The sequence below is a fragment of the Chiloscyllium plagiosum genome, chromosome 1, assembly GCF_004010195.1.
Source record: "Chiloscyllium plagiosum isolate BGI_BamShark_2017 chromosome 1, ASM401019v2, whole genome shotgun sequence".
NCBI classification, from domain to species: Eukaryota; Metazoa; Chordata; class Chondrichthyes; order Orectolobiformes; family Hemiscylliidae; genus Chiloscyllium; species Chiloscyllium plagiosum.
The window spans coordinates 6,747,450-6,771,151 of NC_057710.1; the positions used below are offsets into that span (position 1 = coordinate 6,747,450).

At 42.9% G+C, this 23,702-nt stretch overlaps 1 protein-coding gene across 2 annotated transcripts in view; it reads left to right on the forward strand.

Moving 5' to 3' along the window:
- Positions 1–23,702, forward strand: part of dok1b (docking protein 1b) — a 76,795-nt gene that overhangs the window by 44,721 nt on the left and 8,372 nt on the right. For both annotated transcript variants that reach the window (XM_043691278.1, XM_043691371.1), the window contains 3 exons: positions 13,410–13,712; positions 15,663–15,741; positions 22,083–22,255. In XM_043691278.1, coding sequence (XP_043547213.1) covers positions 13,410–13,712; positions 15,663–15,741; positions 22,083–22,255 — 555 coding nt within the window. The remainder of the gene's footprint in view (positions 1–13,409; positions 13,713–15,662; positions 15,742–22,082; positions 22,256–23,702) is intronic.

Consider the following 23,702-nt stretch of genomic DNA (forward strand, 5'->3'; position numbering starts at 1 on the left):
GAAATTGGTGAAGCAGAGGCTGTTTTCCATTTTGCCTCTGCTTCACCCATCTCCCCCCCATATTTTGTCACATACCACCGACTTCAGCCTTGGTCATTTACAGCTCCTAATCTCCCTATAATCTCTCTATGCACTGTCATTATCACCTCTTTCCTGCTACCTTTGCTTCTGGAGCCATGACTCAGCCCAGTATAAATACCTCCCTATTTCTCCCTTTTTTTTTAGTTTTGACAAAGGGTCAGTTAGACTCGAAATGTCAGCTCTTTTCTCTCCTTACAGATGCTGCCAGACCTGCTGAGATTTTCCAGCATTTTCTCTTTTGGTTTCAGATTCCAGCATCCGCAGTAATTTGCTTTTATCCAGAAGCTACGAATCCTGCAGTGAGGAACTCTCTTCCTTTCTCTGCGATGTACAAGGCACAAGTCGAAAGCATGATGCCTCGATTGTCCCACTTGCCTCAATGAGTGCAGCTCCAGCATTCAAGAAGCTTAGTAATATCAAGACCAAAGTTAATTTGATTTGCACCCTATTAAACGTTCACTCACCCCATTACCATTGCACAGTGGCAATCTGCAAGGTGCACTTAAACAACCTTCTAAACCTCCTTCGACAGAACCTTTCAAACCAGTGATCTCTATCCCCAAGGTAGGTCAATCCCACCATTTGTAAATTCCCCTTCAACACAAACACCATCATGACTTGGAACTGTATTGCTGTTTCTTCATTGGTACTAGATCGATATCTTGGAACTCGTATCCTAAAAAGCACTGTGGGTATACCATCACCAGATGGACTGCAGCAGTTAAAGAGGCACTCAGCAATTTCTCGAACACAGTAGGGGCAGAAATGCTGACTTTGCAAGTGACACTCTCATCTCATGAAAGAACATCATCCACCCCCTGCCATTTGTCAGTTTGTTGTAATCTGCAATTTTGGTTATGCTACTTCTGATTTCTGACTTCAAGTCATTGGTATAAATAGTGGATGACAGCATTCCAGATGTCTATTACTCATTTTCTGAATTGATTAAATCAAAATGCAATTAGTCCAATTTAAGTTCTCAATCAACCACATGACAATACTTGCCCTGTACTTTACAAAGAGTTTTGTCTACTCCCTTCTCTGCTCCATAGATAAAACTTGTTTGAGGTTTTGACAGTAATGAATACACTTGGTAGAATGATTTAATGTATACTGAAAAAATAGTCTTGTGATTTGCTGCTTCAGCCTGAATGATTCAACTTCCTTCTTGCTGTAATGTAACCTTTTCTTAAAGTTTGAATTTGTGTGTGTCTCTTGTAAACAAGCTGTATGTCCGAACTGACTCTTTAGGGCAGAGGTTCAGATGGAGTTAGACTTTCACCTTGACATGGAGAATAGTACAAAACTGATTGCTAACTTATTTTCTTATGATCGGGAGTGTATCTCACTGGGAAAGTTGTTGACCCTTTATTTGAGGATACAAGTTGCATTCTGGAAAAAGCTAAATCAGGAATTGAAAGTGAGGGATGAACTCAAGAAAGTTACAATTGCGAGGGAAGCAGTACCAAGTAAATTGTTGGAACTGAGACTTGACAAGTACCCAGGTTCTGGGTTCATCTTTAGGTCTTAAGGGATGTAGCTTATGAAACTGTTGATGCGATGGATTTTAATTTTCCAAAACTCATTCGATTTGGGGAAAATTCCTTTACATTGGAAAATAGCCAACATAATTCTTTTACTCAAAAAGAGAGAGAGACTGGAAACTACGGGCCCCCAATGGCTTAACACTTGTCAGAGGGAAAATGTTACAGGATATTATTAAAGGTGTTGGAACAGAGCACGTGGATAATCAGGCAGAGCCAACATGGTTTTGTTACAGGGAAATCATATTTAACTAATTTTTTACCCTTTGAAGAAGGGTTCAGAAAAGATTTACAAGGATGTTGTCAGGGTTGGAGGATTTGAGCTACAGGGAGAGGCTGAACAGGCTGAGGCTGTTTTGCCTGAAGCGTCGGAGGCTGAGGGGTGACCTTCTAGAGGTTGACAAAATCATGAGGGGCATGGATAGGGTAAATGACAACAAAGTATTTTCCCTGGGGTCAGGGAGTCCAGAACTAGAGGGCATAGGTTTAGGGTGAGAGGGGAAAGATATAAAAGAGACCTATGGAGCAACTTTTTTACACCGAGGTATGGAATGAGCTACCAGATGAAGTGGTGGAGGCTGGCACAGTTGTAACATTTAAAAGGCATTTGGATGGGTATATGAATAGGAAGGGTTTGAAGGGACATGGGCCGGGTGCTGGCAGGTGGGACTAGATTGGGTTGGGATATCTGGTCAGCATGGACGGGTTGACCGAAGGGTCTGTTTCCATGCTGCACATCTCTGTGACTCTATAATCAGGAGAGACAATACAATTTTATGGTTTATTGTGAGGGAAACTGAATGCAAGAGTAAGGAGTTATTATTCATTCACAAAAGATATTGAGACCACAACTGGAGCACTGTTTGCACTGGGGCCACCATACTTACAGAAGAATGGAAGCAGTTCAGAAAAGGTTTCTAGATTCATTCCTGGAATGAGTGAATTGTCTTATGATGAAAGGCTAGGCCTGTATCCTCGAGTTTAGGAGAGTCAGAGATGACTCAGTTGAAACTGAGAGGAATTGACTGAATGATGTTGAAAGTGCGTTTCTTTTTTCCCACAAAAGCTAGGGGTCATTGTTTGAAACCGATAAGGAAACTTCTTTTTTCTCTCTCAAAGGAGGTTGAGAGTATTTGGAACTGCTTTGTCGAAAGGATGCAGAATCTTTAAATATTTTTATCACCAAGGTCGATAAACTCTGGATGACCAGTGGGATGAAACATTTCTCAGGGACATGTATGAATGTAGAGCTGAAGTTAAAATCAGAACAGCCATGATCTTATTGAATGGCAGAGCAGGCTCAAAGATCTGTGCTGTACATCTCTATGGCCGAGCGGGCTTTTTGTTGTTCCTTGTTCGTATATTTACTGTGAGGTTGTTACATGGGAGAGCATGTGCTCACTTTTATTGTTACAGTCCACGTGGTGGCATTGATTCAAACACCTATCATATTCAATAGGACATGTTACCAATAGGAATCGTTGACTGCTCATAAGTAATGCTGCAGTGTCACTCAATGCATTAGTTTTATCAGAAAACACCTTGCTGTCTTTTGTGTATGCTCCCTCTATTCCCTGATGTGAAGGAGCTGGTGTTGGACTGGGGTGGACAAAGTTAAAACTCTCTCAATGTCAGGTTATAGTCCAATGGGTTTATTTGAAAGCACTAGCTTTTTGGAATGCTGCTCCTTCATCAGATGTTGTGTTCATCAGGACTATAATCTGGTGTCGTGAATTTTTTTTTTTAAACCTTGCCCTCTAATCCAGTTAAACATTCTTGTAATGTACACTCACTTAACAAACATCATCCACCACTTCAAAGCCAAGCAAGTTAAAGCATTCCATCAAAGAAATGTGAGAATTCTTTGCTTTTAGTTTGAATATATTTCCAAACAAGCCCCAAAATGTGAAGTACACGTGCATGCTGGAGTTGAAGAGTATCCAATCAGTCATGATCCCATTAAATAATGGAGCAAACCCAATATGCTGAATGGTCTATTTCTGCTCCTATATTTTATCGTCACTAGGTTATAGTCCAAAGGTTTATTTGAAATCGCAAGCTTTCAGAGCACTGCTTCTTCATGTAATTTCACCTGACGAAGAAGCAGTGCTCTGAAAACTTATGATTTCAAATAAACCCGTTGGACAATAACCTGGTGTCATGTGACTTCTGACTTTGTCCACCCCAATCCAACACCAGCACCTCCACATTGCTTTATTGGTCTCCTGGAATGTAGCAGTTCTGTAACCAATGATTCAGAGAGTACAATTCAAAAACTGTCATCACAGTATACAAGTTGAATTCATCCTTAGTTTTCTAGATTTTCAATAGTTTAAAAACCAGTAGCGAAAACTGACTAAGAAGTTGGTGAATTCTAGCAAAATCTGGTTGATTCACTGATGACATGTAAGGTCAGCAGATTTGCTTCCTTAAATCTAGTCTGTTTGTAACTCCAGTTCAAAAGCCATGTGTCCTCTAAACACACTCATTTTTATAACATAGAAACAAAAATAGAAACTTCTGGAGAAACTCAGCAGGTGTGGCAGCAACAGCAGACAGAAAGCTGAATCTTGGTTTCATTTTAATGCATAAAACAACAATTTCATCTCTCCATTCCTTGGAGAACGATGACCTTGTCCACAATGCTGAATTGCCAAGAACAACGGAGTAAAAAAAATTGCATTCTGCAAGGCCATGTGCCCAAGGATATCATCTCTTGTTCATGGTTTGTTCTCGTGAATCACAAACTGAACAGTCTGAAATTACCTCACAAAACTGCATTACCACTCGTTCCATGAATTCCCTCTTTAACACTTACTTCTCTTCTACCAGTGAAAGTGGTAAGTAACTGGTGAATCTTTATTTTTAAAGTAGTAAATGCTTTGTAGTAGAAGAACGGCAGGTCAGCACTGTCCCCTAGATTGCATTTCGTATGGATATTTTCCTGTGTCCTGGATAACTAGAAGTGCAGGAATTGTCAGCTGCAGCAGCTCGTGTTCTGGGTTTCGGACATTGTGCAGAATTTGGTATTACTGTAGCAAATCCACATGGATGAGAACTTCATGAAGAGCACATTTAAAAGTGTGTTCATGTTGCAGTTTAACCATTTGGAGGAGCCCCAAGGAGACATGAAAAAATGGGGACATAGTGTGGGAGTCCCTTGAATACATCTCACTCTCCAAATGGTATTTAATTCTGAATACTGATAGAAATGATGGTTTTCATCTGGGGACTGCAGCTACAGCCAAGTCCATGCCACAGCTGTACAATTGACTTTAAAAAAAAAAGTGGGAGGAGAATAGAAAATTCCATAGGAAATTAGGGGAAGCAGACAGCCCGTTGGCGACATGGTGACTGAATGGTTAGCACCGCTGCCTCATAGAATTAAGGACCTGGGTTCAATTCCTCCCTTGGGTGACTGTCTGTCTGAGTGGAGTTTGAACATTCTCCCCATGTCTGTGTGGGTTTTCTCATTTCTCCGGTATCCATCCACAGTCCAAAGATGCGCAGGTTAAGCGGATTGGCCGTGCTAAATTGTGCATGATGCCTAGGGGTATACAGGCTAGGTGGGTTAGCCATGGTTACAGAGATAGCGTAGGGTTGGATCCTCTTTGGAGGGGCAGTGTAGACTGGAAGGGTCAAATGGCCTGCTTTCACAATGTAGGGATTCTGACTCTCTTTCTGTGGTCACAGATATGAATTCAGGATGGTATGTTGCCTCCCTGGTGCCAGAATTAAAGTTGCCACTGACTTCAAAACCACCTGGAGGTGGAGGGTGAACTGATATTAGTCATGGTCCACTTTAGTGCCAATAACAGATGGAAAAAGTGGGATGCCATCCTATAGAATGAATTTAAGCATCTTTGGTAGAAGATCAGAAAGGAGCACTGCAAAAGTAGTCCTATCCAGTTTATATTTATAACCCCATGAGTGTAGATCGAGGAAGACACACCTAGAACAGTTGTGCCTGAATCTTGGGATGTTGATTAGACATGTAAAGGCAAAAGTGAGGACTGCAGATGCTGGAGATCAGGGTCTAGATTAGAGTGGTGCTGGAAAAGCACAGCAGGTCAGGCAGCATCCGCGAAGCAGGAAAATCAATGTTTCGGGCAAACGCCCTTCATCAGGAAGACCTGTAAAGGCCTAGTTGGTTCCATATAAATAGAACTGGGACCAAATTCCTTGCAGGATAATTTGCTAGTACCATTGAGGTGGGTTTAACCTAACTTGGTAAGGGAATTGAAACCATGAGGTGTTACTAGGAAGGGATACCAAACTACTGTCATTGGACAGGCATATGGACGTACATGGAATAGTGTAGGAGGGATGGGCTTCAGATTTGTATGACAGGGTGGCGCAACATTGAGGGCCGAAGGGCCTGTACTGCACTGTAATGTTCTATGTACTGTGAGAGAAGCATAATACTTCAGAAGGAAAGTTTTCAAAGGGGAGTAAGATAATTATCTGTAGAGGAAAATGTACAGGGCTTTGGGGAAAACTTGGGAAAGTAACAGAAAAATTTCACTTTCAGGGGATCAGAGGACATGGTCTTCTGCACTACAATCATTCCATTATGACTGCATTCTAGGATTCCAAGCTTCAGCCACTTGACTGATTCTATGGCTCTGTCTCAAACTTTGTTTGAAAATTTGCCTTGAGAAGGGCTTTGGGGGAATAAAAGTTGGATATAAATGAACATTGTTCCTACCATGTAGGAATGCGGTCAAAAAGTCCTCAGAACCTGCTCCACTATTCAGTAAGACTGTGGCTGATGTCTCCCCTCCAACTCCACCTTCCTGTCCTATCCTTAAATCTCCCGATTCTTTTCGGTTCCAAAATGCCTTTCATCTCGAGCATGAATATGCTCAACACTTGGATCACAGCCCCTTTGGAATAGCAGATTCCAAAAATACACAAGCTTGTGAGTAAATAAGTTTTGCCTCAACTGTCCGAAATGTCAACCTCTTGCGTCTCATATTTCCAGGCTCTCTGGCTGTAAGTCTTTCACCATTGACCCTGTGAATTTAAATGAATCCACCTCTAATTATTCTAATTTTGGAATAAAAGCACATTCTACTCCATTTATCCCCATAGGACACTGTAAATTTTTGCTATAAATTCTGTGTTTTAGGATTGAGTCCTCCACTATCACCTGATGAAGGAGCGATGCTCCGAAAGCTAGTGTGCTTCCAATTAAGCCTGTTGGACTATAACCTGGTGTTGTGATTTTTTACCTTGCATTTGCATGGATTGAATTCCACCTGCTATTTCACTGCCCAACTCTCTAATCTATCTATATTCTGCTGCATTCTCTGACAGTCCCCGTCACTACCTGCTACTCCATCAATCTTAGTGTCATCTGCAAACTTGCTCATCAGACCACCTATGCCTTCCTCCAGATCATTTGTGTTCATCACAAACAACAGTTGTCCCAGCACGCATCCCTGTGGAACACCACTAGTCATAGTTTTCCATTTTGAGAAACTCCTTCCACTACTACTCTGTCTCCTGTTGCCCAGCCAGTTCTCTGTCCATCTAGCTAGTACACCCTGAGCCCATGCGACTTCACCCTCTCCATCAGCCTATCATGGGAACCCTTACCAAATGCCTTGCTAAAGTTCACGTATATGACATCTACAGCCCTTCTCTCATCAATCAACTTTGTTACTTCCTCAAAGAATTCTATTGAGTTGATATGACATGACCTTCCCTGCACAAACCATGCTGCCTATCACTGATAAGCCCATTTTCTTCCAAATGTAAATAGATCCTATCCCTTGGTATCTTCTCCAGCAGCTTCCTTACCACTGATATCAGGCTCACTGGTCGATAATTACCTGAAGTACCTGTGCTACCCTCCTTAAACAAGGGGACAACATTAGCAATTCTCCAGTCCTGGCACCTCATCAGTGTTCAAAGATGCTGCAAAGATATCTGTTGCAGCCCCAGCTATTTCCTCTCTCGCTTCCCTCAGTAACCTGGAATAGATGCCATTCGGACCCGGGGACTTGTCCACCTTAATACCTTTTAGAATACCTAACACTTCCTCCCTCCTTATGCTGACTTGACCTAGAGTAATCAAATTTCTATCCCTAACCTCAACATCCAGCATTTCCCTCTCCTTGGTGAATACCAATGCAAAGTACTCATTAAGAATCTCATTTTCTCTGACTCCCTGCACAACTTTCCTCCTTTGTCCTTGAGTGGGCTAACCCTTTCTCTAGTTACCCTCTTCCTCCTTTTTATATGAATAAAAGGCTTTGGGATTTTCCTTAAACCTGTTTGCTAAAGTTATTTCATGATCCCTTTTTAGCCCTCTTAATTCTTCATTTCAAATTGGTCGTACTTTCCTGATATTCTTCCGCAATTTGTCTGTTTTCAGTTGCCTAGACCTTATGTATGCTTCCTTTTTCCTCTTAGCTAGTATCTCAGTTTCACCTGTCATCCATGGTTCCCTAATCTAGCCATTTATATCCCTCATTTTCACAGGGACATGTCTGTCCTGCACCCTAATCAACCTCTCTTTAAAAGCCTCCCACATATCAAATGTGGATTTACCCTCAAACAGCTGCTTCCAATCTACATTCCCCAGCTCCTTCTGAAGTTTGCTATATTTGGCTTTCCCCCAGTTTAGCACTCTTCCTTTAGGACCACTCTCACCTTTGTCCATGAGTATTCTAAAATTTAGGCAATTATGGTCACTATTACCAAAGTAATCCTCTACTGAAACGTCAACCAACTGGACAGGCTCATTCCCCAACACCAGGCCCAGTATGGCCCTTCCCGAGTTGGACAATTTACATACTGCTCCCAAAAATACCCTCTTGGATGCACCTTACAAATTCTGCTCCATCTAAACCTCTAACAGTAAGTGAATCCCAGTCAATGTTGGGAAAATTTAAAATCTCCCATTGCCTCCACCCTGTTAGCCTACATCTATCCATAATCTCTTTACATATTTGTACCTCTATCTCACGCTCGCTGTTGGGAGGCCTGTAGTACAACATTGTTACCACACCCTTCCTATTTCTGAGCTCCACCCATATTGCCACACTGCTCGAGTCCTCCATAGTGCCCTCCTTCAGCACAGCTGTGATATATCTCTGACCAGTAATATAACTCCTCCACCCCTTTTACTTCCTTCTCTATCCTGCCTGAAGCATCTAAATCCTGGGATATATAGTTGCCAATCGTGCCCTTACCTTAACCAAGTCTCAGTATTGGAATAACATCATACTCTCAGGTACTAATCCAAGCCCTAAATTCAGCTGCCTTACCTACTACACTTTCCGCATTAAAACAAATGTACCTCAGTCTACCTGTCCTTTTGCATTCATCAACTGCTCCCTTCCTACTCTTCCCCTTAGTCACAATGACTTCATTATCTAGCTCCTTACAGGCTTTAGTTACTACCTCCTTACTGTTTGCTTTTTGTTCCCATCCTCCTGCCACATTAGTTTAAACCCTCCCCATCAGCATTAGCAAAAGCACCCCTGAGAACATTGGTTCCAGTCCGACCCAGGTGTAGAAGGATTTATAAAGCTTGAGGTGGTGATAGTGCAAGATGAACGGATGAGGATGAACATCTCATGATTGAGGTGTTGCCTGACTGGTCCCTGTCACTTAGTATGGTGGTGGTGAATATATGCAAGTTAGATTCTGGCAGTATTAACTCAAGTGAAGGGGAGGTGATGGTCTAGTGGTATTTTTGGTGTTAATCCAGCGAACCACACAATGTTCTGGGAATCTGGGTTTGAATCTCTCGATGGCAGATGGTGGAATTTGAACTCCATAATCATCTGAAATGGAGAGTCAAATGATGACCATGAATCCATTGTCAATCCATCGATTGTCAGAAAAACCCATCTGGTTCACTAATGTCCTTTTGGGAAGACAAATGCCATCCTTACCTGGTCTGACTTGCATGTGACTTCAGACCCACAGCAATGTGGTTGACTCTTGACTGCTCTCTGGGAAATTAGGGATGGGCAATAAATGCTGACCCAGCCAGTGAAGCCCTGATCATGTGAATACATGAAATGAAATTTAGAGATTAACCACTACAGGTATTTGTTCTTTCAACAAATAAGCTGAGGCCTGGATACAGCCAGCTATCGTTAAGGAGATAGAAATAAACAGTACTGTTATGATACTGATACTCAGTCAGAAGTTCTTCAGGGTCAAACCTATTTTTATCTATTTCTTTTTATTCATTTGGATGTGGGCATTGTTCGCTGGGTATTTGAGAAGACTTGTCAAAGTGACATCGAGATTGAGAATGATCTTGTTCAATCTCATACAGCTGTCAGGAAGAACAGTTGTTTTGGTGGATCAAGGCAGGAACTTGTGGCAGAGACTGAAAGCAATAGTTTTACGTGTTTAGTTCAGCTCAAAGGGCCAAGTTGCCGAGGAAGAGTCTTGATCTGCTGTTTCAAAGTGATTCAATTTCCTCATCTCTGTAATCTTTCCAAAATTGATGAATGTCTGTCTTTTGTAAGTAGCTGACTTCACTTGAGTGGGTGTTGATATAAACCTGATCTTTCACCTTTCTGTATACATTGAGAACTGCACTGATCCCTTTTGGGTACTTTCTGTATTACTTTTCAGGAAGTGGTGAGAAATCTAAAAAAACTTCTAAGTTTTATAAACTTCTTTAAAGTCACCCCTCAACCTCCTGGGCTCCAGTGGAAAAGCGTCCCAACCTATTTTTATAATTCAAATCCTCCATTCCTGGCAAGACCACTGAGAAACCTTTGCTGAACCCTCTCCAGCTTGATGATATCCTTCCTACAACAGGGTGACTAGAACTGCACACAGTATTCCACCAACATCCTGTGCAACCTCAACATGATGTCCCAACTCCATACTCGAAGAACCGCGCAATGAAAGCAAGTGTGCCAAATGCCACATTAACCACCCTGGCTATCGGTGACACAAATTTCGAAGAATTATGTACCCCTAGGTGTCTCTGTTCTACAACACCACCCAGGGCCCTACCATTAATTAGGTCAGCATGGTGGCTCAGTGGTTAGCACTGTTGCCTCACAGTGCCAGGGACCGGAGTTCAATTTAAGCTCTGGTGACTGTGTGGAGTTGGCACATTCTCCCTGTGTCTGCATGGGTTTCCTCCCACAATCCAAAGATGTGCAGGTTAGGTGAATTAGCCATGTTAAATTGCCCATAGTGTTCAGGGATGTGTGGGTTAGGTGTATTAGTCGGGAATAAATGTAGAGTAATAGGGTAGGGGAATGGGTCCGGGTGGGTTACTCTTCAGAGGGTCAGTGTGGAGTAGTTGGGCCTGTTTCCACACTGTAGGGATTCTATGATGCTATGTTCTATGATTTAATTGTAGAAGTCCTGCTTTTATCAAAATGCGATACCTTTCATTTATCTGCCACTCATCAGCTGATTGACTGACAAGAATAAATGTGATGGCATGATACTCTGCCTTTGTAGACATAAATATTGGCCAGGAGATTGGGAATAGTTCCTAACAGTTTGAAATCCTTTTGTTTATACTTGAAGTGAGAGGAGACGTGTACTTACCGTCAGTGCTAAAGGTGATGTCTGTAACAATGTGGCATTCTTCCTCAGTGCTATGGTGGGATAAGTGCCTGGGGTGGTACGGTGGCTCAGTGGTTAGCACTGCTGCCTCACAGCACCAGGGTCCCAGGTTTAATTCCAGTCTCAGGCAACTGTCTTTGCAGAGTTTGCACATTCTCCCTATGTCTGCATGGGTTTCCTCCGGGTGCTCTGGTTTCCTCCCACAGTCCAAAGATGTGTAGGTCAGGTGAATTGGCCATGCTAAATTGCCCATAGTGCTAGGTGCATTAGTCAGAGGGAAATTGGTCCAGATGGGTTACTCTTCGGAGGGTCGGTGTGGACTGTGGGTCGGGCCAAAGGGTCTGTTTCCGCACTGTAGGGAATCTAATCTAATCTTTTAATTGGTTCAGAGATGTGGGCTTCACTGGCATGGCCAGAACTTATCCTCCATCCCTAATTTCCCTGCAAAGAGTTATGGTGACCCGCCAGCCTGAATCACTAGACTGTGTGGTACACTTAGTCTTTGCTTAATGTTGTGGCTGAGCTTGTGAAAAGTACAACTTGAAATTAAACAAGTTGAGCAAATCTGACTTTCTCATTATAACCAATGTAAAATACCACAATTGCCTGTGGTGTTTTGAACGCCACAAAGGACTGTGGAATTTCCGTCTGTGAATATGTCTAATTAGACATTGTCGAAATATGCTTTTTTTTTCTACATGATGTTACAAGGACTGGAGGGGTTTGAGTTATAAGGAGAGGCTGAATAGGTTGGGGATGTTTTCCCAGAAATGTGGGAGATTGACGCATTACCTTTTTATACAGGTTGATAAAATCATGAACTGATGAAGGGCTTTTGCCCGAAACGTCGATTTTGCTGCTTGTCGGATGCTGCCTGAATTGTTGTGCTCTTCCAGCACCACTGATCTAGAATCTAGTTTCCAGCATCTGCAGTCATTGTTTTTACCTCGATAAAATCATGAAAGCATGGATAGGGCCAATAGCCAAGGTCTTTACCCCAGGGTTGGGGAGAACAAAACTAGAGGACATAAGTTTAAGGTGAGAGGGGAAAGATGTAAAAGGGACCTGAGGGGCAACCTTTGTACACAGAGGGTGGTGCACATGTGAACTGAACTGCCTGAAGAAGTGGTAGAGACTGGCTTAATTACAGCATTTAAAAGACATTTGGGCAGGTATGTGGATAGGAAATGGATATGGGGTAAAAACAATGACTGCAGATGCTGGAAACCAGATTCTGGATCAGTGGTGCTGGAAGAGCACAGCAGTTCAGGCAGCATCCAAGGACAGGCAAAATTGACCTTTTGGGCAAAAGCCCTTCATAAGGAGCTCTTTATTCCTCTTGAATAAAAGCCCTTTATTCCTGATGAAGATCTTTTGCCCAAAACGTCGATTTTGCCTGTCCTCAGATGCTGCCTGAACTGCTGTGCTCTTCCAGCACCACTGATCCAAGAAATGGATATGGGCCTAATGTAGAAAATTGGAGATGAATATAGTTTGGAAAACCTGGCCAGCATGGACAAGTTGAAACAAAAGGGTTAGTTTCTATGCTGTTTGACTTTATGGCTGTAGAGTAGGTAGATTACTGATTACCAATGGCATTCAGGGTTATGGGGATCGACTGGGTAAAAGCCATTGAAGTGTTCAATCAGCAATGATCACATTGAATGCTGGATGGTGTGAAAGCCTACTCCTTTTCCTATGGTGAATGAGTGGAAAGTGTATTTTTATTATCAATTTTTTTTTGTAAATACTGAAGTTAAATTCTCAATAAATTAGGGCCTATGCAGCACCCATCCTGTGAATGAATTTTTAAAAAACTTTTGAATGATGAAACAGAAAGAACTGCAGATGCTGGAAAGCAAAATCAGAAACTACTGAAAAGACTCAGGTCTCCACAGCATTTGTGGAGAGAGAAAAACTGACTTAATGTTTTGGGTGGCTCTTCTTCAGAAACCTTGTTCTGAGGAAGGGTCACTGGACCCGAAACATTAACTCTGCTCTCTCTCTACAGATGCTGCCAGACCTGCTGAGATTTTCCAGTAATTGCTGTTTTTGTTTTTTAAATAATGTTACTTGCCACTTGTAGCCCAAGGGTTGATATTCTTTTTGGTTGTAGTGTAGGGATGCCATCTACAACCCTGACCCTTCTAGCTGTGGCAGTCATTGTTTTTAATGGTCTTCCACAGCCCCTTATGTTCTTGTGCTGTATTTTTTTTCCAGAAACACTGGAAGAAGAATTGGTTTGTCTTGTATCCAGCCAGCCAGAATGGGATCTCCCGGTTGGAATTCTATGACAGCAAGGATGGGGCCAACTTGTCGGAGAAGCAGGCCACCAAAAAAATGGACAAAAAGATTATCCGGCTGTCTGACTGCATAAGCATTGCACACATACCAAGCGAAGTCTGTCCGAAGGAGTCCATGTCTGCTTTCACCATTGAAACAGCAGAGAAGCTGTACACCTTTGCTGCAGAAAAACAAACGAGTGCAGACTGGGTCGAGAAACTCTGTGAAACTGCATTTCCAGTGAGTCCAGTGAATGTAAATTGTATTGGAAGGGATGTGGAGGAGAATCACTAGTTTAATACAGCACTAAAGGATGCCATTCATTTCCTTGTACCTATGCTGGCTCTATGGTGTATTTATCCAATTAATTACACTCCCTCACTCTTTCTCAATAGTACTACAATTTTCTTTCTTATTCCAAGTATTTATTCAATTCACTTTTCAATGCTGCCTTTGAGATTATTTCTACCCCTCTTTTGGACAGGATATCCAAATCGTAAGTTCTAATTCCTGTTGTGATTCCAGTTTTTTGAAGAATATATATTCACTGGTTTCTGATCTTTCCGCCACTGGAAATATTTTCTCCTTATTTGCTCTCATCAAAGCACTTCATGGTTTTTGAGCGTCTATTAAACATCCTCCTAATCTTTTTCTTTTGATCATGGGATGTGGGTGCCAATGGCTTGGCTACCTTTTGTTGCTCATTGCACATTGCCCAGAGGATAGTTAAAGATCAACCACATTGCTGTGGGTCTGGAGTCGCATGTAGGCAGGACCAAGTAAGAACGTCAGATTTCCTTCCCTAAAGGACTTTAGTAAGCCAGATGACAATCAATATTAACGTGGTCGCCATTTGGGTAGATTTTATTTATAGATGCTCCAAGGAAAACAACTCGTGCTTCTGAAACAGTATTGCCCATTTCTCCTACATGGGAATACTGTTCCAGAAAGAACTACCTTTTCCAGGAGGGGAAAAGAGAATTTTTTTTTTTGCCTTCCATGTTTGGCAAACATCTGGGACACATATCCAAGAACTAGGAGCTTTAAGGACCACTGTGTTGATGTAATTAACTAATACTAGCTGTACAGAGGGATACAATTATCTTTTATTTATTCTCAGGATGTGGGCAGTGTCATTATTTATTGTCCATCCCCCTGTTTGCCTTGGAAAGGTGGTGGAGGGGTTTGCTTTCTCGTCACTACTGAGAAGCATATGGAACACCTGACCTTATTAGTCAAGCCACTGGCTACAAGAGCAAGGAGGTTATGATGGCGTTGTATACAAAGTTAATTGGTCCACACTTGGTTCTGAACACTATATGAAGGAGGTAATTGCACCAGACAGAGATTCACCAGGATTTTGCTTGGGCCGGAGAGATTCAGCTATGAAGAGAGACTAGATAAGTTGGTGTTGTTTCCCTTGGAATATAGAAGGCTGAGAAGGGGTGGATCTGATTTGGCATGTACAAAATTATAGGGGGCATAGAATCCCAAGTGTAGAAACAGGCCTTTGGGCCCAACAAGTCACACCAACCCTCTGAACAGTATCCCACTCAAACCCATTTCCAATTCTCTATATTTACCCCTGCTTAATGTGCCTAACCTACACATCCCTGAACACGATGGGGAATTTAGCTTGGCCAATTCACCTAACCTGCACATCTTTGTGACTGTGAGAGGAAACTGAAGCACCCAGAGGAAACCCATGCAGACACGGGGAGAATGTATAAACTCTACACAAACAGTAGCCCGAGGCTGGAATCAAACCTGGGTCCCTGGCGCTGTGAGGCAGCAGTGCTAACCACTGAGCCACCATGCTGTAAAACCTTGTTGACTCTATGGTCCACTAGTCCACTTCAGAGGCAGCTAAGGATCAGCTGATGTGGAATGGTGTTTCTGGCCCAGACTAGTCAGGTTTTCTTTTGATGAGAGAACATCTATGAATCAACTGGAATTTGGTGCCAATTCAACTTCAAGTTCACTGTTACTGAGATTTGCTTTTTCATTTAGTATTTCCACAAACTGAATGGGAATCATGGTATCTTGGACTTGAATTCATTATTTTGTGATTTACTAACCCATGCCTTTGAATTATTACTCCAGCATCAGTTACCACATCGGACCCCAGATACTCTTGGAGTTCTGTAGATAGCCTTCTACTTAAAGTTGTGTCACTCTCTTTCATTGTAGACTCCTGATCCCTGCTGTGGAGCAAACTCAAAACCTTTGGAGATGGCAGAGAACAGTATCTACTACTCTCGATCTGAAGGTAAGGAGGATACATTGCCTGGTATTCGACCACCAGGATTTATGCCTCATTATTTACTTGTCTCCAAGTCACAGATGCTTCTTACAAGGATGAAACCTATAATAACAATGGAAAAAAATTGAATTTCCAATTCCCATTTATGACTGAGCTGTTGAAAATTGTGAACCCACTCTAGTGTGGCCTTGATGATCTGTTAGTAGTTTATGATGCTTTTGTTTATTTTAGTGCCTTTTATAATGCAAAGACTTTTTAAAACTTTTTTTTAAGAGCCAATAAAATCCCTTATTATCTGGATCCCAAGCATCCAGAATTCTCATGCAACCTCCATCTGAAATTCAAAAGTGAGGATAACAGGGATTTTACTGTTATCAGCTGTTTGAAGGGAATAATGGAACAGGGTGTTTTCTTAAAGCTGGTTCAGGTCTGGCCTTATGAATGAAGACAGAAACACCTATCGTGTTCAGCTGTACATTATTTATGAACAGTTCTGGCCATTAGTTTATAAAGCACACATTCATCTTGAGTGCTGAGTACAATTATCCCAGCTGCCACTTTTATTTCTCCTTCTCATCTTAGGGACTTGCCTCCCTAAAGGGCATTGTGGGTCTAGCTACAGCACATGGACAGCAAAGTTTCAAGAAGGTAGCTCACCATCACCTTCTCAAGGGAAACTACACATGAGCAATAAAGATTGGCCAGGCAGTGACACCCACTCCCCAGCGTAATCTTCCACCCCATCCTGGTCTGGCCTACATGTGGTTCCAGAACCATGGCAATGTGGTTGACTCTTAACTGCCCTTGAAATAGCCTAATAAGTCATTCAGTTCAAGGGGGAGTTGGAATGGGTGACAAAAGATCATCTTACTAATGATGCCCAGATCCTGTGAAAGTCTTAAAGAAAATCTTTAATCTCTGAAGATCAAAGATTTTTAAATCTCTCTCTCGGGGTGGCACGGTGGCTCAGTGGTTAGCACTGCTGCCTCACAGCACCAGGAACCCAGGTTCCATTCCAGCCCCTGGCGACTGTCTGTGTGGTGTTTGTACATTCTCCCCGTGTCTGCATGGGTTTCCTCCAGGTGCTCCGGCATCCTTCCATGGTCCAAAGATGTGCAGGTCAGGTGAATTGGCCGTACTAAATTGTCCATAGTGTTCAGTGCACTAGTCAGGGAAATAGGTCTGGGATGGATTACTCTCCGGAGTTTCGGTATGGACTTGTTTGGCAGAATGGCATGTTTCCACACTGTAGGTAATCTAATCTGAAAAAAGATGGCATCTCTGACAATGCAGCATTCCCTCAGCTCTGCACGTGACTTTGTCATAATCTATAATGTTGGGCTAGATCCTGCACCCATTGGATTCAACTGTAACAATGGCATAGATTGAAAAAGATTGCACACTGAACATAGTAGGCTGGGAGTGTTTTATTGATAGACAATTCATTCTTCCCATCAACCAAACTGGTTCTCTCCCCTACACCCATCCCCAGTCCCAAAGAAGGGTTACACCTCTGTGACTCAAATTAATACTATGTCCTGAAGCATTCCAACCTAACTAGTTACTCACCAGGTTGAACCACAGTTCCCATATAACTGAACCCACTTTATTAATGGTAGGTGAAAACACTTGCCTTTAATTAGTGTCTTTCATAACCTTGGAACATCCCCAAATACTCCGCAACTTTCTAAATACGAATTATTGTCACTTCTGATGTAGGAAACATGGCAGAACTTAGCAAGCCATTAAGGGTTACACCTGAAATGTTTGAAATGGAATGCTTTGCCTGCAATGGCAGTAGATTCACCAACTTTAAGTGCATTCAAGTCGTCATTGGACAAACATATGGACGTACGTGGAATAGTGTAGGTTAGTGTAGGTCTCTATCCAAATCTGAACACTCAAACAGGAAATTAGTGTTTCTATTCTGTGCTTCTATACAAAAGGATTCCCTGTATATGTATTGGCATTTCTTGTAAAAGCTAAGGGCTGGATTTCCCAGCTCCCCCTTGACCTAAACCATCAGGTACGCATTCAGTTGACTGACCATTTCCTGGACTGGAGTTGGAGTGTGTTCTTGACTTTCTGTGCAGGGGCAACCTGACCAAAAACCCGTGGCTTGACTGAGATTTGTTGACAACCATGTTACACTTTCTGGCTGGCTGTGCTGATCAGCACTGCAACACCACAGCAAGATGAGCCAAATGAAAAACCTAAAGAACTGCGGATGCTGTAAATCAGAGACAAAAACAGAAATTGCTGGAAATGCGCAGCAGGTCTGCCAGTATCTGAGGAAGGGTCATTTGACTCGAAACCTTTAATTCCAATTTGTCTCCACAGGCCCTGAGGTGGAGGATTGAAATTCAGATGTGTCTTGTAAAGTGGTTTGGAGATGTGGCATGAGGGTTTGTGGAGGCTGGCATATGTCACACACAGGATCCTTGTGTCTGGTGCCCATGGAGAAAGTGAGGACTGCAGATGCTGGAGATCAGAGCTGAAAATGTGTTGCTGGAAAAGCGCAGCAGGTCAGGCAGCATCCAAGGAGCAGGAGCATCAACGTTTCGGTTCCTGAAGAAGGGCTCATGCCCGAAACGTCAATTCTCCTGCACTTTGGATGCTGCCTGACCTGCTGCGCTTTTCCAACAACACATTTTCAGCTCTGGTACCCATGGATCATGCACATGACACTGGGCCGAATCTTTTAAGCACTTCATACTTACTGTTGCAGTGTGGTAGCCAACTGGCTCAATACGATCTCATCGCAACAGGGGGGTGAATAAGCAGTTAATCCTTTCTCGTAACCCATGTTAGCAAGGTTATCAGCTGGGATCCTTCCTCCTTATCTTCACATAGTGATGTAGGGCTTTCTACTGAGGAGGCAGACTTGGCCTCTGCTAAATATCTAGGTGAAACAGCACTCTCTCTCACTTGCTCAATGCAACATGTTTATTGAGAGCAATGTATTGACCTCAATCACTTTTCCTGACAACACATTCTAGATGTTGAAATGTCTCGTGCCTGAACTTGCCCTTCACACCCTTGAAATAGCTGCAGTCTTGACGTTCCTGAAAATCGAGACTTTATATTAAAAAAAATCTGTTTATCGCACAGAAATTGGTAATTCCATCCAACAGCTTTAACAGTCCAGCTGGAAATCCTTTTGCTTTTTCCTTCACCTTTTAAACCCTCGGCCTCTGTGCGCCTCGGTCTCTGTTGGATTGCTTCGAAAAATTGTTCCAAATTCTAACCAATCAAGATTTTCCTGAATTTCCTGTTGGATCTGCTGATGACTGTCTTGTGTTTGTAGCCCATAGTTCTGATCTCCTCTGTGAGGAAAAACATTTTCTCCAATCTTGGCCAATCCAAACCCTTTCAAAATCATAGAATCCCTACAGTGTGAAAAGAGGTCATTCGTCCAACTGAGTTCCCCCCAACCCTCCGAAGAGCAGTACGCCTCGAGATAGCATCCCACCCTATTCCCTGTAACCCCACATTTACCAAGGCTAATCTGCACCTCCTTAGACTGTGGGAACACAGTAAACCCAAGCAGACACAGGGATAATGTGCAAACTCCACACAGAGTTGCCCGAGGCTGGAATTGAATCCGGGTCCCTAGCGCTGAGAGGCAGCAATGCTAACCACTGAGCCACTGTACTGTCAAAAATATTAACCGGCTTAGGCTTTGGCTAAGTATTCCTCCCCCTGACCTCGGCTTCTTCCAGAGAAAAGAGACATCGCTGCTTCATCTTTTGTGACCCATACCGCATCTCATTCTGCTATCATTGTCATAGAACTTTTTTTTTACAATACCTTTCTCTCAATGTCTCATATATGTCTTTTTCATAACAGACTTTAAAAGTGTTCATGGTGTGCTCTAACCAAGGTTCTATGAAAGTTTTTAGATTTGATTCGATTCCCTACAGTGTGGAAACAGGCCCTATGGTCCCACAAGTCCACACCGACCCTCTGAAGAGAAACCCACCCAGACCCATTTCCCTCTGACTAGTGCAGCTGACACTATGGGCAATTTAGAATGGCCAATTCACCTGACCTGCACATCTTTGGACTGTGGGAGGAAACCGGAGCACCCGGAGGAAACTCCACACAGTCAGTCCCCTGAGGCGGGAATTAAACCCGGGTCTCTGGCGCTGTGAGGCAGCAGTGCTAACCACTGTGCCACCCACGATCCTGTAACACCAGTGACAAAAACAAAACCTTGCAGCACAGGAGAAGGCCTGGCCCATCATACCTTTGCCAACAGCTGTCCAAATAGAACCCTGGCTCTTTGCTTCTCACTTGCAAGACTTCCAAGTATTTCTGTCTCGTCATCACGTTGCACATCCGTTAATTGAATAACCTTTACACTTTAAAGACAAAAGAAATCGCTGTTTCTTTCAATAAAATTCTGCAAGAGAGGGGATCCAGGCTTTAGAACTTGATGCTTACAAAAGATTCTCAGGAGGTGAGCAAGGTTGGGGAGATGGGCATCTATCATCCGTTCTGAGACAAAAGCTGGATTTTATGGTGTCTGGTGATGTCAGCGAAGTTGAACAGAAACGTGGGGTTTGCTTATACCCTCTCCTGGCAAATCAAACATTGAGCCTCCAGTTGGCATTGAGGTTGTAGGGGAGGGGGGTAGCGGTTTGTGGGGGTGTTGTTGTTCTGTGTCCAATCAGGAATCTGGTTTGAGATGGCCACTGGTAGAGGGATTGCGTTTGGAACCAAAAGATAGTCTTGGGTATCAATTTGAAAATACCTGCCCTCTTAGAGTCATGGAGATGTACAGCATGGAAACAGACCCTTCAGTCCAACCCATCCATGCCAGCCAGATATCCCAACCCAATCTAGTCCCACCTGCCAGCACCCGGTCCATATCCCTCCAAACCCTTCCTATTCATATACCCATCCAAACACCTCTTAAATGTACCAGCCTCCACCACATCCTCTGGCAGCTCATTCCATGCACGTACCACCCTCTGCGTGAAAACGTTGCCCCTCAGGTCTCTTTTATATCTTTCCCCTCTCACCCTAAACCTATGCCCTCTAGTTCTGGACTCCCCGACCCCAGGGAAAAGACTTTGTGGCCTAATCAATGTCCTGTACAGCCGTACCATGACTTCCCAACTCTTATACTCAATACTCTGACCAATAAAGGAAAGCATATCAAATGCCTTCTTCACTATCCTATCTACCTGCGACTCCACTTTCAAGGAGCTATGAACCTGCACTCCAAGGTCTCTTTGTTCAGCAACACTTCCTCGGACCTTGCCATTAAATGTATAAATCCTGCTAAGATTTGCTTTCCCAAAATGCAGCACTTCTTATTTATCTGAATGAAACTCCATCTGCCACTTCTCAGCCCATTGGCCCATCTGGTCCGGATCCTGTTGTAATCTGAGGTAACCCTCTTCGCTGTCCACTACACCTCCAATTTTGGTGTCATCTGCAAACTTACTAACTGTACCTCTCTTATGCTCGCATCCACATCATTTATGTAAATGACAAAAAGTAGAGGACCCAGCACCAATCCTTGTGGCACTCCTTCAGGCCTCCATTGTGAAAAACAACCCTCCACACCACCCTCTGTCTTCTACCTTTTCTTATTTCTTACCATCAGCTCAGAATAGAGCCATAGATACAGCACAGAAGAGGCCCTTTGGCCCATTATGTCAACACATATCAGAAGCACATCCACCATTTTAGAAATAACCAATCGATATGGTACTGAGACTATTGAAGATCCATCCAAACATTTATAGGCTATTTGTTTGCTTTATTTACCCACTCGTTTAAAAATGTACGTGATTGAGCAAATAAAATGTCCTATTCACAGAGTAATAGAGTCATACAGCGCGGAACTACTTATTTACGCTAATCCCACTTTCCAGCACTGACCCCATATGACACTTCAAATGCCCATCTACATACGTTTTAAGCACCCGATAAATAAAGTCTGAAAATGTTCAGTTGATCTTTAATTGGTTCAATAGCTTGTTGATTGGCTATTTCCAAAATGTTGGGTGAGTGTCTGACATTTGCACCCACTTGTTTTCTGAAATATTGGGGTGTAACATTGTATTCCTCACCCTGTTCTATTACCCTAACGCACTTTGTATGGTATGACCTGCTTGTACTGCACGCAGAACAAAACCTTTCACAGTACCTAGAACATGTAACAATAATTAATCAGATCTAATTGAGTGGTGCAACAATGATTTTACGTTGCTGACCTGATATCAGCACGCCGTAAATCAGAAAACTAAACTTGATGTCTTGTTGCTTTCTTTCCTTCTCCTTGATTCATTCTTGTGATTAAACCGCCTTGTTTCCTCCTTTCCCATGCACAGTGAATGAGTTCTGGGTGAACGTGCAGAAGACAGAAGCAGCAGAGAGATGTAATCTCCATGGGACGTACATTCTTAAAGCAGACAAGGAGAAGCTCACACTAAAAGATACCAAATCTGATCAAGTTCTGTTCAACTGGCCCTATAAGCTTCTGCGGCGGTATGGAAGGGACAAGGTAAAATTGGGCACGGTCCAGTTTGGCATTTAAACTGTTATAAGGAATGTAATCACTGTCGGTCTGTTAAGATCATACTATATTGTCTGCATATCCCCAGTTTTAAATAGTCCAGCTGTGCAGTCATATCTCCAACTGCTTTGGCCCTGGGCCCCCGTATTGTTTTGTAAACCTGTCAGCCTGTTCACTTCTTTTTCTCCTTTGTTAGATATGTCATTTGGCCACTTTAAACCTGTGCAGTTCAATACAATCATGGCTGATCTTCTGCCTCAACTGCACTGCCCCCATCTATTCCCCACATCCCTCGATTTCCTGAGAAAGCAAAAATCCTATCAATCCCAGTGCTGAATATATTCAATGATGGAAAGACCACAAGCCTCTGAAACAATTCAAAAGTTCCACAATCCTCTGTGCACATGTGACTGGGTGGAGGAGGGGAGGAATTTCCTCACCTCTATTCTGAGAGTACGGTCTGATGGCCTCCATTCCCTCTAATTTTTCTGCCAATCTCAGGTCATGGCTTGACAGCAAAAGCCATTAGAAGCACCAAAAAAAGAACAGGAGTAGACCATTCAGCCCTTTGAGCCTGCTCCATCATTGGATGATCAGCCATGATCATATTCAATCAGTGCCATGTTCTTGCTTTTCTCCCCAATACCTTTTGATCTTATTATTTCTAAGAAAATATATCTAACTCTTTCTTGAAAGCATTCAATGTTTTGGCCTCAACCCCTTTCTGTGGCAGATATTTCCACCAGTTCACCACTCTCTGGGCGAAGACATTTTCTCCTCATCCCGGCCCTAAATGTCTTGGCATGCACAGAGCCTCTGAGTGGCTTTGTGACTGTACAACTTAAAGGGAATGTTGCTGCTAGCCAGGGAGAACTTCCTCTTGCTAATCCCTTACAGAAATCTCCTCAGGGCAGTTTTAGTTGCTCAGGCTGGTGTCAAAAATTCAGGTTGCCTTGCTATAGGAAGGATGTTATGGAAATGGTGCAAAAAAATATTTACAAGCATGTTACCGAGACTGGAAAGTCTTAATTATAAGGAGAGGCTGATAGGCTGGGACTCTTTTTTTTTTTTTTTCCCCCCCCTGGAGCGTAAGAGTCTGAGGGGTGACCTTATGGAGATTTATAAAATCATCAGGGGCACAGATAAGATGAATAGTCAAGGTCGTCTCCCTAGGGTAGGGGAGTCCAAAACTAGCGAGTCTTGGTTTAAGATGAGAGGGGAAAGATTTAAAAGGGACCTGAGAGGCAGCTTTTTCAGAACGTGGAAACAATTACAACTACAACATTTAAAAGAATCTGGACAGGTACCCGAATAGAAAGGGGTTAGAGAGATATGGGCCAAATGCTGGCAGATGGGACTAATTCCATTGAGGAAACCTGGTCGGCATTAATGAGTTAAGGTAACCCGAATTAAACTCGCAGAATGACACAGCACA